Source organism: Liolophura sinensis, chromosome 10, assembly GCF_032854445.1.
Source record: "Liolophura sinensis isolate JHLJ2023 chromosome 10, CUHK_Ljap_v2, whole genome shotgun sequence".
Taxonomy (NCBI): Eukaryota; Metazoa; Mollusca; class Polyplacophora; order Chitonida; family Chitonidae; genus Liolophura; species Liolophura sinensis.
The window spans coordinates 19,535,812-19,549,023 of NC_088304.1; the positions used below are offsets into that span (position 1 = coordinate 19,535,812).

At 39.0% G+C, this 13,212-nt stretch overlaps 1 protein-coding gene across 1 annotated transcript in view; it reads left to right on the forward strand.

Annotated features, from left to right (window-relative positions):
* The window catches only part of LOC135476972 (trafficking protein particle complex subunit 11-like), a 29,204-nt gene extending 17,022 nt beyond the window's left edge, over nucleotides 1-12,182 (forward strand). The window contains exons 19-32 of the mRNA XM_064757118.1: nucleotides 151-208; nucleotides 669-827; nucleotides 2,773-2,948; nucleotides 3,501-3,626; nucleotides 4,126-4,175; nucleotides 4,672-4,763; nucleotides 5,135-5,194; nucleotides 5,915-6,040; nucleotides 6,755-6,862; nucleotides 7,270-7,315; nucleotides 8,703-8,808; nucleotides 9,701-9,926; nucleotides 11,017-11,184; nucleotides 11,975-12,182. Coding sequence (XP_064613188.1) covers nucleotides 151-208; nucleotides 669-827; nucleotides 2,773-2,948; nucleotides 3,501-3,626; nucleotides 4,126-4,175; nucleotides 4,672-4,763; nucleotides 5,135-5,194; nucleotides 5,915-6,040; nucleotides 6,755-6,862; nucleotides 7,270-7,315; nucleotides 8,703-8,808; nucleotides 9,701-9,926; nucleotides 11,017-11,184; nucleotides 11,975-12,007 — 1,534 coding nt within the window. The 3' untranslated portion in view covers nucleotides 12,008-12,182. The remainder of the gene's footprint in view (nucleotides 1-150; nucleotides 209-668; nucleotides 828-2,772; nucleotides 2,949-3,500; nucleotides 3,627-4,125; nucleotides 4,176-4,671; nucleotides 4,764-5,134; nucleotides 5,195-5,914; nucleotides 6,041-6,754; nucleotides 6,863-7,269; nucleotides 7,316-8,702; nucleotides 8,809-9,700; nucleotides 9,927-11,016; nucleotides 11,185-11,974) is intronic.
* The last annotated feature ends 1,030 nt before the right edge of the window (nucleotides 12,183-13,212 follow it).

Below are 13,212 nucleotides of genomic sequence, written 5' to 3' on the forward strand. Positions count from 1 at the left end.
CTTACAGTATTGAAAAGATCATTAAAGATCATTTTGCATTTTCTCTGCTTGCTGTAATGTTCCGTCACTATGTTAATAGGCCTGCCTGTAAATTAAGCTGGAGCTCTGTCATCTTGTTGATCTAATCCCTAACTGCCTCTCGGCTTTCAGGACCAGTTGTCAGTTTCCTCTGCGATTTGCCAGGCTCTCTGTCAACTTTAACAACCAGGTAGGTCCTCACCCCAAACTCTCATATTCTCTTCTTCTGTGGTTTGCTCATTTGAAAGTAAAATTAGAAGTTCTAGAGTAATATCAAATTAGAATGTAAGTTTATTCTTTATGAACCAGCTATAAAACATCAGCACAAATAGGCAATCACTTACACTTTATAGTCTGTAGCTGGAATTACGATAATGCTGGCTGCCTTTGTATAAGTGAAATATTCTTAAGTACACCAATCAAATAAATAATTAAAACACCAATCAAATAAAGAAATAAATACATGATAAGTGGTACTTATTTATCATTAAGAGAGACACAGTATAAATTATATTTGCTTGTAATATGTTGACTGCAGTCCCGTTTTCTGCGCACCATAGAATATAATTTCTTTTTTTTCTGTTTTCTTGAGTGCAAAAAAACATGAGATTCTGATACATGTTGTTCTTGTTTATTCCTTTATTTAATAGCTGTATAACCAGTACTGTGTGGTGACGGATGGTCAGGGCATCTCTGCGGCCTCTGAGGGGGAGGGTGGGAGTGCTGACCTCTACCTGATCCCCGGCCAAACTAAGCTGTACACATTCACCTTCCTCCCCGTGAAGGAGGATGTCGGTGGACAAGTGGAGGTAACTCTTGCTGCTTTCATCATGTCCCATGCACCACCAAAAGCTTAGTGTGTACTAATACAGCATGTGGGCTGTAATGTGAGAGGAAAATGAAAAGAGAAAATAAACATACATGCCAGAAAAAAACTTCTGTAAGGGAATGTATTTAATTGAGATAAAGTTAAGCACTCTCAATCTCCACAGACTAAATTCACCCATCTCTCCTTAGTTCAATCTGACGAGATTGAATGTAGTTGTTTCCCATTCTTTCTTCATTCAGTCAGTTATTCCCTCTCTTTAGATTGAATGTAGTCGCCATCTTTGTTTTGTTTTTTGTTGTTTTTTTTTTCATTTGCATGCTTTTATTCTCACTCTTTGCATTGAATGCAGTCCCCATTTCTCTTTTCTGCATAATTAAATTATTACGTCTGTCCTTTCTTCAGTTTGATCACTGTTAGTCTTCAGATTGAATGTAATAGATTGTTTCTCCTTTTTACAGTCATTGCCTCACTTAAGATTTGATTTAATTATCTCTCCTTTTTTCAGTTTGACGACTGTTATCTACCCTCTTCTCTTTTTTTCACTTTGACCCCAGCTATGTTCAAATTTAATTAGTAATTTCAGCTTTCTTTAACTATCATAGTTATTCTCTCTCTTCACACTGAATGCAGTCAGTTGTTCCTCTTTCTTTCAGTTTGATCGCCTTTATTCACCCGCTTCACACTGAATGCAGTCAGTTGTTCCTCTTTCTTTCAGTTTGATCACCTTTATTCACCCGCTTCATATTGAATGCAGTCAGTTGTTCCTCTTTCTTTCAGTTTGATCGCAGTTATTCACCCTCTTTACACTGAATGCAGTCAGTTGTTCCTCTTTCTTTCAGTTTGATCGCCTTTATTCACCCGCTTCACACTGAATGCAGTCAGTTGTTCCTCTTTCTTTCAGTTTGATCACCTTTATTCACCCTCTTCACACTGAATGCAGTCAGGTGTTCCTCTGTCTTTCAGTTTGATCGCCTTTATTCACCCGCTTCATATTGAATGCAGTCAGTTGTTCCTCTTTCTTTCAGTTTGATCGCCTTTATTCACCCTCTTCACACTGAATGCAGTCAGTTGTTCCTCTTTCTTTCAGTTTGATCGCAGTTATTCACCCTCTTTACACTGAATGCAGTCAGTTGTTCCTCTTTCTTTCAGTTTGATCGCCTTTATTCACCCGCTTCACACTGAATGCAGTCAGATGTTCCTCTTTCTTTCAGTTTGATCACCTTTATTCACCCTCTTCACACTGAATGCAGTCAGGTGTTCCTCTGTCTTTCAGTTTGATCGCCTTTATTCACCCGCTTCATATTGAATGCAGTCAGTTGTTCCTCTTTCTTTCAGTTTGATCGCCTTTATTCACCCTCTTCACACTGAATGCAGTCAGTTGTTCCTCTTTCTTTCAGTTTGATCGCAGTTATTCACCCTCTTCACACTGAATGCAGTCAGTTGTTCCTCTTTCTTTCAGTTTGATCGCCTTTATTCACCCTCTTCACACTGAATGCAGTCAGTTGTTCCTCTTACTTTCAGTTTGATCGCAGTTATTCACCCTCTTCACACTGAATGCAGTCAGTTGTTCCTCTTTCTTTCAGTTTGATCGCCTTTATTCACCCTCTTCACACTGAATGCAGTCAGTTGTTCCTCTTTCTTTCAGTTTGATCGCCTTTATTCACCCTCTTCACACTGAATGCAGTCAGTTGTTCCTCTTACTTTCAGTTTGATCGCCTTTATTCACCCTCTTCACACTGAATGCAGTCAGTTGTTCCTCTTACTTTCAGTTTGATCGCAGTTATTCACCCTCTTCACACTGAATGCAGTCAGTTGTTCCTCTTACTTTCAGTTTGATCGCCTTTATTCACCCTCTTCACACTGAATGCAACTGTTGTCTCCCCTTTTCTCAGATTGAACATCATTATTTTCTCTGCCCTTTGCAGATAGTAGCCGTTGCGTTGGAGTTAGGCTCGGAGTCGCACAGACGGGCAGTGTTACGCTGGCAGGGGGCGGGAGGAGAGTCTGTGACATCATACATTGCCCAGCCCCACCCATCACCCAAGAACAACAGCCAGGCCCTGCCCAGCTGGGAGGTGATCAAACCCTCATCTCTGGCCAGGTATTACTGGGGATGTATTGCAGATTTCAGTGATGAAAAATATATTGTCATGAAAATGTAGGGTGTTTTTGTATTGCATAGGATCTGATGGCTGATATGTAGGGCTGATGATTCATGCATCCCTCTCTTTACATGTATGTGGCTGTTTTTACAAAATATAGATGTGTTTGTAAGTGAGCAGGTTTTATAATATCAGCTAGCTGGCTGGCAAAGAGCGATGTTGTACCCCATACACTCTGGTTTCTTCCACACACTAAACCTTACAGCTGACTGAGTGCCTTGAGTACAGTGTTAAACATCATGGTACACCTGACATGTGAATGCTTTTTTTTGTGTCTTTTCTTATTATTTTTTTTTATTTATTTATGTATTTTTTTTTCATCCTGGGTAGAATATCTGGAGGAAACCAATCTTCTGAACTGTTAGATTCTAAGGATGTATGAGATTGAAATAGACTAAGAAATATGTAATAATAATATTTACCATAGTGTAAAATAATCCCATCTTCTCTGACCCTGCCATTCACTTATCATTTTCTGTTGGCATTTTTAGAATTGTCCCAAGAGGATCCAAGATGTTGGTGGAGTTAAAACACCAGGCCCCAAGTTTGCTGAATGAGTTCTACCCAGTGCAAGTGGTTCTCACCAATCAGGAAACCCTCTCTATTTCTGATATCAGGTATAGTAACTTGTTGAGAACCTGGTGTCCTGCTGCAGTCCAGAAACCCTCCCCATTTCTGATACCAGGCATAGTAACTGTGAATGGAACTTGGTGTTCTGCTGCAGTCAGGAAACCCTCTCCGTTTCTGATATCAGGTATAGTAACTTGTTGAGAACCTGGTGTCCTGCTGCAGTCTGGAAACCCTCCCCATTTCTGATACCAGGCATAGTAACTGTGAATGGAACTTGGTGTCCTACTGTAGTCAGGAAACCCTCTTCGTTTCTGATGTCAGGCATAGTAACTTTGACCAGAACCTGGTGTCCTGCTGCAGTCGGTTAATCATGAAGCTGAGGCACCAGCTTGTGCTCAGTCCTCTTCAGCAGTGAATCAGTGGGGTTAGTGAAAAATCCTTGAATATTAAAGTTACAAAGAATCCAATTTAAGAAATGCACTCTTTGATGGACGAGAAGAAGTTTGGAGAAACAGGGATTACGTGTGAAAATTTTGTTCATTTCAGGTTGACTTTTGGAGTTCTTGAAAGCACAGACAGTGCTATTGATCAGACAAGTAAGTGAAGATACAAGTAGTGTTGTTGATCAGGCAAGTCGTGTAAAACTATTCTGTTGATCAGACAAGTAAGTAGATGGATGTGGATGTTGTCTGTGACAACAAAACAATGGTGATATGGCAGAAATAATGTTTAATAATAAGGTGACTATATTTCACCTAAAGCTTAGCATTTTCAAGGGTCACATTTTGCTTCATTCTAATAAATTCATCCACTTTTTAATAATAGGGCCAGTTAAGAGCTTATTGTAATGTTTGATTAATTTTTCTAGCAGAAATACTTTAGTGTTTGCATCAAAAGTATCATTTTAAGGCTTTTACAAGCATCTTCTTCTGAAAGTTTAATTTTTACATACTAAACTCCAGGTGAAACACAGAGCTCTTTCAATGTTTGGAAAAAAACCTGCTGTCCTGAGTTTTGGATATTCATGTGTATATCTGTGTAAATTATAGTCTGCATATAATACAGGCTTATTATTGTGTATGATGTTTTCAGCTCACATATGTGAAGACTCTGCTGATTTTGATGGGACTGTGGTATCCAGGAGATGTGGACTCTCCCTAGGAGCCTTACAACCTGGGGAACAGGTAAGGAGAATCTCACAGCTACACATGTGCACACATATGTGGCAGTCAGGTTCACTCACAGATTTTCTCCACACATTAGACTTGCCACCATAATTAAAGTAAATGAAATGTTCTTTAGTAAAGTGTTAACCTCTAATAAATTCAAAAAGGAATTTCGTTGGTGCAAATGTTCTCAGAGACGTTGATTGTAGAGTTTAATTATAAAACCGAATTGAGAAAGCTCAGTAAAGTTATGTCCTTTCAGACAATGCAGGCTTTGTCCGGGATGAATCCATGAGGAATTGCTTTGTTATATTTATGTTTTAAATATGTAAACATTGTATTTTGGAAGTATTGGATGTTTTCATTGGGAACAATTCTGCATTTTTCAGACCTCCAAATGGTTTTACCTGAAGTGTTTACAGACAGGTGTGAGGAATGTGGAGGTCAAGGTAAGTACATGTGGAAGTGACACCTGTATCAGTAATAATGTGGTAATACTGTATTATTCATGGGTGGTGTACAACATTGAGGTCTCTCCCCGAGGTCAAACTCTATCCTGTAGCTGTTTATATCAGTAATAAGGTGGTAATTCAGTATTATTCACTGGTGGTGTACAATGTTGAGGTCTCTCCCCGAGGTCAAACTCTATCCTGTAGCTGTTTATATCAGTAATAAGGTGGTAATTCAGTATTATTCACTGGTGGTGTACAATGTTGAGGTCTCTCCCCAAGGTCAGGCTCTGTCCTGTAGCTGTTTGTATCAGTAATAGTGTGGTAATACTGTATTATTCACAGGTTGTGTACAATATTGAGGTCTCTCCCCGAGGTCAGACTCTGTCCAGCAGCTGTTTGTGTCAGTAATAATGTGGTAATTTAGTATTATTCACAGGTTGTGTACAATATTGAGGTCTCTCCCCGAGGTCAGACTCTGTCCAGCAGCTGTTTGTGTCAGTAATAATGTGGTAATTTAGTATTATTCACAGGTAGTGTACAATATTGAGGTCTGTCCCCGAGGTCAGACTCTGTCCTGTAGCTGTTTGTATCTTTTGTAGCTTGGTAATACTGTATTATTCACAGGTGGTGTACAACATTGAGGTCTCTCCCCGAGGTCAGACCCTGTCCTGTAGCTGTTTGTATCTTTGTAGCTTGGTAATACTGTATTATTCACAGGTGGTGTACAATGTTGAGGTCTCTCCCCGAGGTCAGGCTCTGTCCTGTAGCTGTTTCACAGAAGAGAACATCTCACTGTCTACCGTGGTCCCATTTGAACTCAGCGTCAAGCTAATGTCTGTCAAGGTGAGCCCATCTCCATGTCTCATGTAGATTTGACAAAAAGCATTTGTACCTAAAAGAGTATCAGACGATTAGACGATATTAGATAAGTTGATGGAAGACATCAGTGGGATACCGGCAGGTCCGAAGTGGAATGTATTACGTCATTTCGGTGACGCTGGACTTTCCACTGCAGCGTCAACAGTGTGACGTCACACTGGGTAGGCAAAAATACGTCACAGATGAAACTGCAGAATGCAACATGTTTTGCGTCGTGCAATATAAGACTTGTGACATGCAAGTCCTGTGCCACACTACCACCACCTTTTGTGAGAGGAAAATCTGCCTGTTGGCTAAACTTTGTCCTATATCTGTCCGCTAAATCTGGGGTTTCCTTCAAGAGAGCCAGGTTTTCTCCACTCTTAAGTCTAAATATTCTCACATAAGTAAAATATTCCGGGGTGCCATGTGAAACAAGAATCAGTTACATATTAAGTATATTAACTCAGTTGAACATCAAAGACTGTCCTCAATATAGGTATGTATAGGTATAGGTATGTTAGGAACTTCCTACCTGATTTATTACTGGCATGAGGCAAATCTGCCTTCCATAAGGATTAAAGAATTGTCTACATTCGATATACATGTGAAACTTGAAAATTAACAGTTCTTCAGAGGACAGAGTCTTGAATACATGAATGAACACATTTTATACATGTGGGTACTTCTTTGTTGCAGTTTGAGAATATTGAAGTGGTTCATTCAAATGAAGCCTTCTTAGCAATACCTGAAATTAGGTGCACATCACCATGGCAACTAGAAATGGGTGAAAGCCAGCTATCAGTGGTAAGAATATAGCTTCTACGAACTGGCGTATGATAAAAGCTCAATAAAAGGCTCAAACAGAACGATCAACAGCACCATTACTAAATGTTGCCAAGAATGGGAAGTAAAGAGCTTTGCAATAATCATCTGTACAGGTCAAAGTAAAAACATATGGGCCAGAGTAAAAACATATGGGCCAGAGTAAAAACATATGGGGTAAGTAGGGATCTGAGAACGGTTCATAAATTTAACTTTTTTCCAGGTAAATCTCTTGCTTATATTGTCATTACAAAAAGATTTTTTTTTTTGGCAAAACTGATTTCACCTAAAGCATCGTTTGTACATATAAACATGTATTTTATTGAAACCTATTTCAAAGCTGTATTTTATGTTGTATTTTATGCTGTATTTTATGTTGTATTTTCAAGCCTGACCAAGTTGTTATTGAGAGTTTCCAGTCACAAGTCAAGGGAGGTAAGTCAGACTACTATTTAATGTATGCCCGTAACAGTTTAGTTGTATCATGAAAGTTTTCTTCAGAAAAATACTAGTAAAATGAGTAAATGGAGAAGTGTTGCTGAAGTATATATTTGTGAGTGTAAAGCCAGAACTCATTGGGGCCATTGCTAGCTCAGTATTGCCGCAATATGGCTGCAGTATTGTCACAATATGGCTACAGTATAGCCGCAATATGGCCGCAGTACTGCTGCAATATGGCAGTGGTATTGCCGCAAAATGGCCATGGTATTGTTGCAATATGGCTGCAGTATTGTCACAATATGGCTACAGTATAGCCGCAATATGGACGGAGTACTGCTGCAATATGGCAGTGGTATTGCCGCAAAATGGCCATGGTATTGTTGCAATATGGCTGCAGTATTGTCGCAGTATGACTGCAGTATGGCTGTGGTATTGCAGTAATATGACTGCAGTATTGCCGCAATATGACTGCAGTATTGCCGCAATATGGCAGCAGTATTGCCACAATATGGCCACAGTATTGCCGCAGTATGGCTGAAGTATTATCAAAGAGGCATTAAGCCATAGTCATTCATACATTGCATCTGTCAAGCCCTTGACCAAGGATGTTGCATTCTTAATGTCTTAGAATTAAATTAAAACCTGTTATTTGTTTGAGACATAATTTTGAGCTTAAAGATTGCAGTTGTTAATACCTGAAATACCCGTACTGAAATATTGGAAATCTTTTGATCTGATCAACTAATAGATGTAAATGGATTGGATTGGAACTGTTTGCTTTGTGGAGTGTGTAGTAAACCTTGACCCTTTTCCACAAACCTATCTAAATTGATAGTAACCTAATGGTTAGAGCATCCACCTTGAGGTCGAGAGACCTCAGGATCGAATCCGGGCCAAGTCATACCAAAGACTGAAAGTGGTACTGGTTGCTGCGTCGCTTTGCGCTTTGCACCGAGAGTAAGGAAACAGGACTGGTTGGCCCGGTGTCAATATGATGTGACTGGGTGGGGTGTCATGTCTGGTGTCTTCAGCATGGTGCTTTAGTGGCGGCAGCGTTTTGGCGGCATGGACACATCCTACCACAAGAAGACACAGTATACGTGTATACACCTATTGACTCCTCGTCGTCACATGACTAAAAAATTGTTAAGTACGATGTAAAACCCCAAGCATACTTATACAGACATACATGTACATGTGTAACCATGGTAGTCCAAACAGGGACCCAAATCTTTGCTCAGGTAAATCCTTTTATTTTGACATATATTGAGTTCAGTGTTTTTACCATGTGCTCTCTATTATTCAGTGATTGTTCAAAGCAAATACTCACGCGATTGGATATTAAATGAAACAAAAATCAAACAAGTTTTCACTTTTGTAGTGAGCCTGAAGAAGTCAGAGTGTGCGGCTGAGTGCATCTGCTTGTCTGTGAGTGACACGCTCCATGCTTCAGTGAACCTGGGGTCTCTGACCTTGCACTGGAAAAGGTAGGTCTGAATCACATTTCGTTAGTCCAAATTACAGTTTGAAAGTATTTATTTATTTATTTGATTGGTGTTTTACGCCGTACTCAAGAATATTTCTCTTATACGACGGCAGCCAGCATTATGGTGGGTGGAAACTGGGCAGATCTCGGGTGAAATCCACGACCATCTGCAAGTTGCTGAGAGACCTTCTCACATACGGCCGGAGAGGAAGCCAGCATGAGCTGGACTTGAACTCACAGCGACCACGTTGGTGAGAGACTCCTGGGTGCTGCGCTAGCCCGCTAACCAATTGAGCCACGGAGGCCCCACCAGTTTGAAAGTATTCTTGTACCATTTAAATGTGTTATACATGTATCTTTAGATTTAATATTAAGGGTGAAGAGAGGAATCCAGCTTCAGGCTTACGTGTAAATCATGAGGATTGGCAGGTACATATACCAAAGGCGGTTTCCTCGGGCACTCGCCGGTTTCCTCCCACCATAATGCTGGCTGATGTGGTATAAGTGAAATATTCTTGTGTACAATGTAAAACACCAATCAAATAAATAAGTAAATAAATAAAAAAAATACCAAAGGAGGTGATTTGCTTCAGGCATTTTGGTTTCCCCACTCATAAAATTGATAGCCATTTTATAACTGAAAAATCCTTGAGTAAGGCATAAAAAAAACAATCAAATAAATAACAAAATTACATATATATGTATATTATATCTAATATTTGTATTTTTTTTGTATATTTGTATCTAATATTTTAAAGAGTAGATATGAAGTTTTGTGAATAAGATCAGGTAGAATAAAGATTAGGTATAAAATATGCTAAAATATGCAAGCTACTGACATAAAAAAGGTGAAAAATTATAGCTGTGTACAGAAAATTTTTTTATTTGTTCAGGCATTCAGCAGGTGATGAAATTCCTTTGGTCAGCACGACCTTGCCGTTGCCCACGGTAACCATAGAGCACATTCCCATCAGCGTGAATTGCGACGTTCCGGCATTTGGCAGCGTCAAATCTCTCCTACCCCTGGGGTACTGCGTGGAGAATCGTACAGCGTTTCTACAGGACGTGGAGATTACACTGGAACCGAATGACAACTTTATGTTTGCTGGTAACAAACAGGTCAGTGGAAAGTGGCCATGTAACATGACAGGTTATGTGACCTGTCAACAGTTATATCACACTCTGTTCTTTCTTTTCGAAATGAATGACCTGATAATTTTGTGAATGTGGTCAGATTTATTGATTTTCCTTGTCAAAGATACAGAACAAATGTTTTAAGCATTTTACATTGCATCGCAATGCTGCTCTGCATCCACAGTATTACAGATTTGTTTGTCTTCAATATATACTCTAATTTGTGCATCATATGTGGGAAAATCTGTGTGTAGCTTTTCAAAGGTCACTGGGTTTTTGATGGGGCACTTGAATTTTCTCCAACTATAAAACTGAACGCCATCGTGGAAGTGAAATATTTTTCAGTATGGCAGTAAACAACTATTGCATTAATTAAAAAAAAAATACATTCATAGTAAACTCGTATTATTTGCCTTGAAGATATGCTTGTATTTCCTGCCTTTAGAGTGTATGTATACTATTAGGTACATGTATTCTGTTAAGAATGATTGGATGATTATGATTGAATTTACGTTGGCAATATTGCAGCTGTATCGATGGGAGAAAATTTTTAAACGAGGAGACGTTAAATGGTTCATGGGCTGATAATGAGAACATCGAAAATCAAACAAAAAAGACATGTTTGTGGTTCGCCTATACATAGCTTATGTTGTACCCCGAGCATCTGCGTCCGTTCACAGGGAAAGCAATGTTAAGTAAAATTGAGGGGTGGTTTCTCAAAAAGTACTGTATGTATTGAGCTCAGGGCTTGTACACATGTAGAGCACAATATCACGGGCAGGACATTCCATGATCGATTCAGTGTGTACATATTAAATACCGTAAATTACCCAATTCCTGACCTAGTGTATTGTGTATTAGAATCAATGTTAAACAAAGTGTTAGGGGTGATTTCTCAAAAAGTACTGCATGTACTGATGCTCTGCATGCATATTAGTTACTGTAAATTCATGACTTCACGGCTTGAGATGAAGTTTAGCATTTATGTGTCTCTACAGGCGAGCTCTTTGACAGCCTTGCTGCCAAATCTAAGTTAAATATTGAATTAAGAAAATGCTGTGTTTTTTTTTTCCAGGTTCATTTCAGAGTTCTTCCAAACAGCACTTATTCACTGACCTACAACCTTTACCCTTTGACCCCTGGTCATGTGACATTACCCAGACTGCATGTGAACATGTCTCGTTTTCCTGGCTCCATGGATGATGTCATACTGAAAATGTTACCTTCCCACATATTCATCAAGGTAAGTATAGGACAATCAAAAATAAAAAGGGTGGCGCACCAAGAGGGTAGAAAAGATGATCAATATTTTGACATGTACATTATTATTCAGAGAGCTAGCAATGTTTCAGTTTGTCAGTTGAAGACAACTTCAGTTTGGTAAGTTATATAAAGTGCCTGTGATAAACAGACGAGAGATGACACCATGACCCCTTAAAGATGTACAAATACATAATGTATAACACAGATTAATGGATATAACTGAAGTGTTTTTAAAAAAAAAGAAAAAAGTTTCCATACAATTTGTATGTCCTGATGTGAACAAATTTTTGACTTGAGATCAAGTGAGGCAGATATGACGACAGGTCATTTGTGGCTATGTGTACATTTTGAACTAGGAGATGGAATGTCTTGTTTTAAGTTATTTGTACATAATAATAAATTGACTGGCCAGATATCTGCAACATTCTGTGAACATGTGGAAATCTGGTATAAGAATATCCTTCTGCGTATACTGCTGTAAATAACCAAGTATTCTGGCAAAGAAAAGTGGATTGTTACAGGCAAGTGGATGTCGAAAATATTACTTCCAGAACCGAAACGTATGCTAAGACTTTTCCTGTTGGATATCATCCTACCTTTCAAACAAACCCCTAAAACACCTCTCTGAAGGTTAATAGAACTCACAGAATCAAGTGTGCAACATAGTCGTGGGGTATATTGTATGTTATGTTTTATATGGATACTGTTTTTACAGTATAAATGTCTTTTTATGAAGTCAGTTTGAAAAATCTTTCTTCTTTGCATCCTAGCCCAGAGCCAAAGAACCAGCTTTGACAGCCTGAACACTTTGATATCGGAGACAGCCTGGAAAACAAATCTAAAACAAGGAAGGAGTGACTGGCCATTTTTCTTTCAGTGCAGAAGGAGAACTGGCAAAATAAAAAGCATGTGCTTTGCCCAGTTTAGTAGCTTTTGCAATGATATGCATTTTACATTTATCTTCTTACATTTGGTGCAATACGTACGCTTGATATACATACATGCTTTTGATGTACAGTAGAGTATGGTGAACTTTTGACCTTCTTTGACCTTCAGGACAGATTCACATTGCATTGGGAAGTTTTGGCATAATTTGCATGGTGAATAGTGAGATAAAACTTGTTTCAGCAAAAAATATATGTTTTATCGTAATGGTACATGTAAATGAGTGAGTGAGTGAGTGCTTGCTTGGGGTTTAACATCGTACTTAACAATTTTTAGTTATATGGCGACGAAGGAATCCTTAGAGTGTTGCAGGACGGGTTTCCACCGCTCTTTTATCTAATGCTGCTTCACTGAGACGACTTACCAAAGGCAAGTAAGCCACCCCGCCTGAGCCATTATACTGATACGGGTCAACCAGTCGTTGCATTATCTGCCCCATGCTGAATGCCAAGCGAGGAAGTTACAACTTTCTAGATCTACCGCTCCTGAAGTGGACGCTCTACCAACTGTACTATCAGGCCGGTCTACATGTAAATGTCATATGCATGTACATGTAGAATTTGAAATGAAAATCTGTATTCAGCTTTCTGTACTATGATTTTTTTATTTATAAGACTGGTGTTTTACCAATCATTAATCATTAAGAATATTTCACTTTTACGACGAAGGCCAGTATCATCGTAAAAGTAGCCCAGGGGAAACCCACGACCATCCGCTGGCACACCTTCCCACTAACGGCTGCAGAGGAAACCAGCATGAGTTGGAATTGAACTCACAGTAACCACATTGGTCAGAGACTCCTGGGTCATTGCGCCGTGCTGGCATGCTAACGCCCTCAGCCATGGAGGCCCCATGCTGTATTATTAAGCTGTGTTTAAGGGTCGAATATTGCTCCTGGTATTAATTTATTTATAAACTTTTGTTCTAAATTGTAAATGTGTATATTCTCAGTGTATGTAAAAAATGAAGAACTTTCCCATGTCTTCATTATGTGCATACATGCATGGTTACCAGTATATTATGAGGTGTTAAATATTGAATTCTATTTCTTTAAACTTCATAT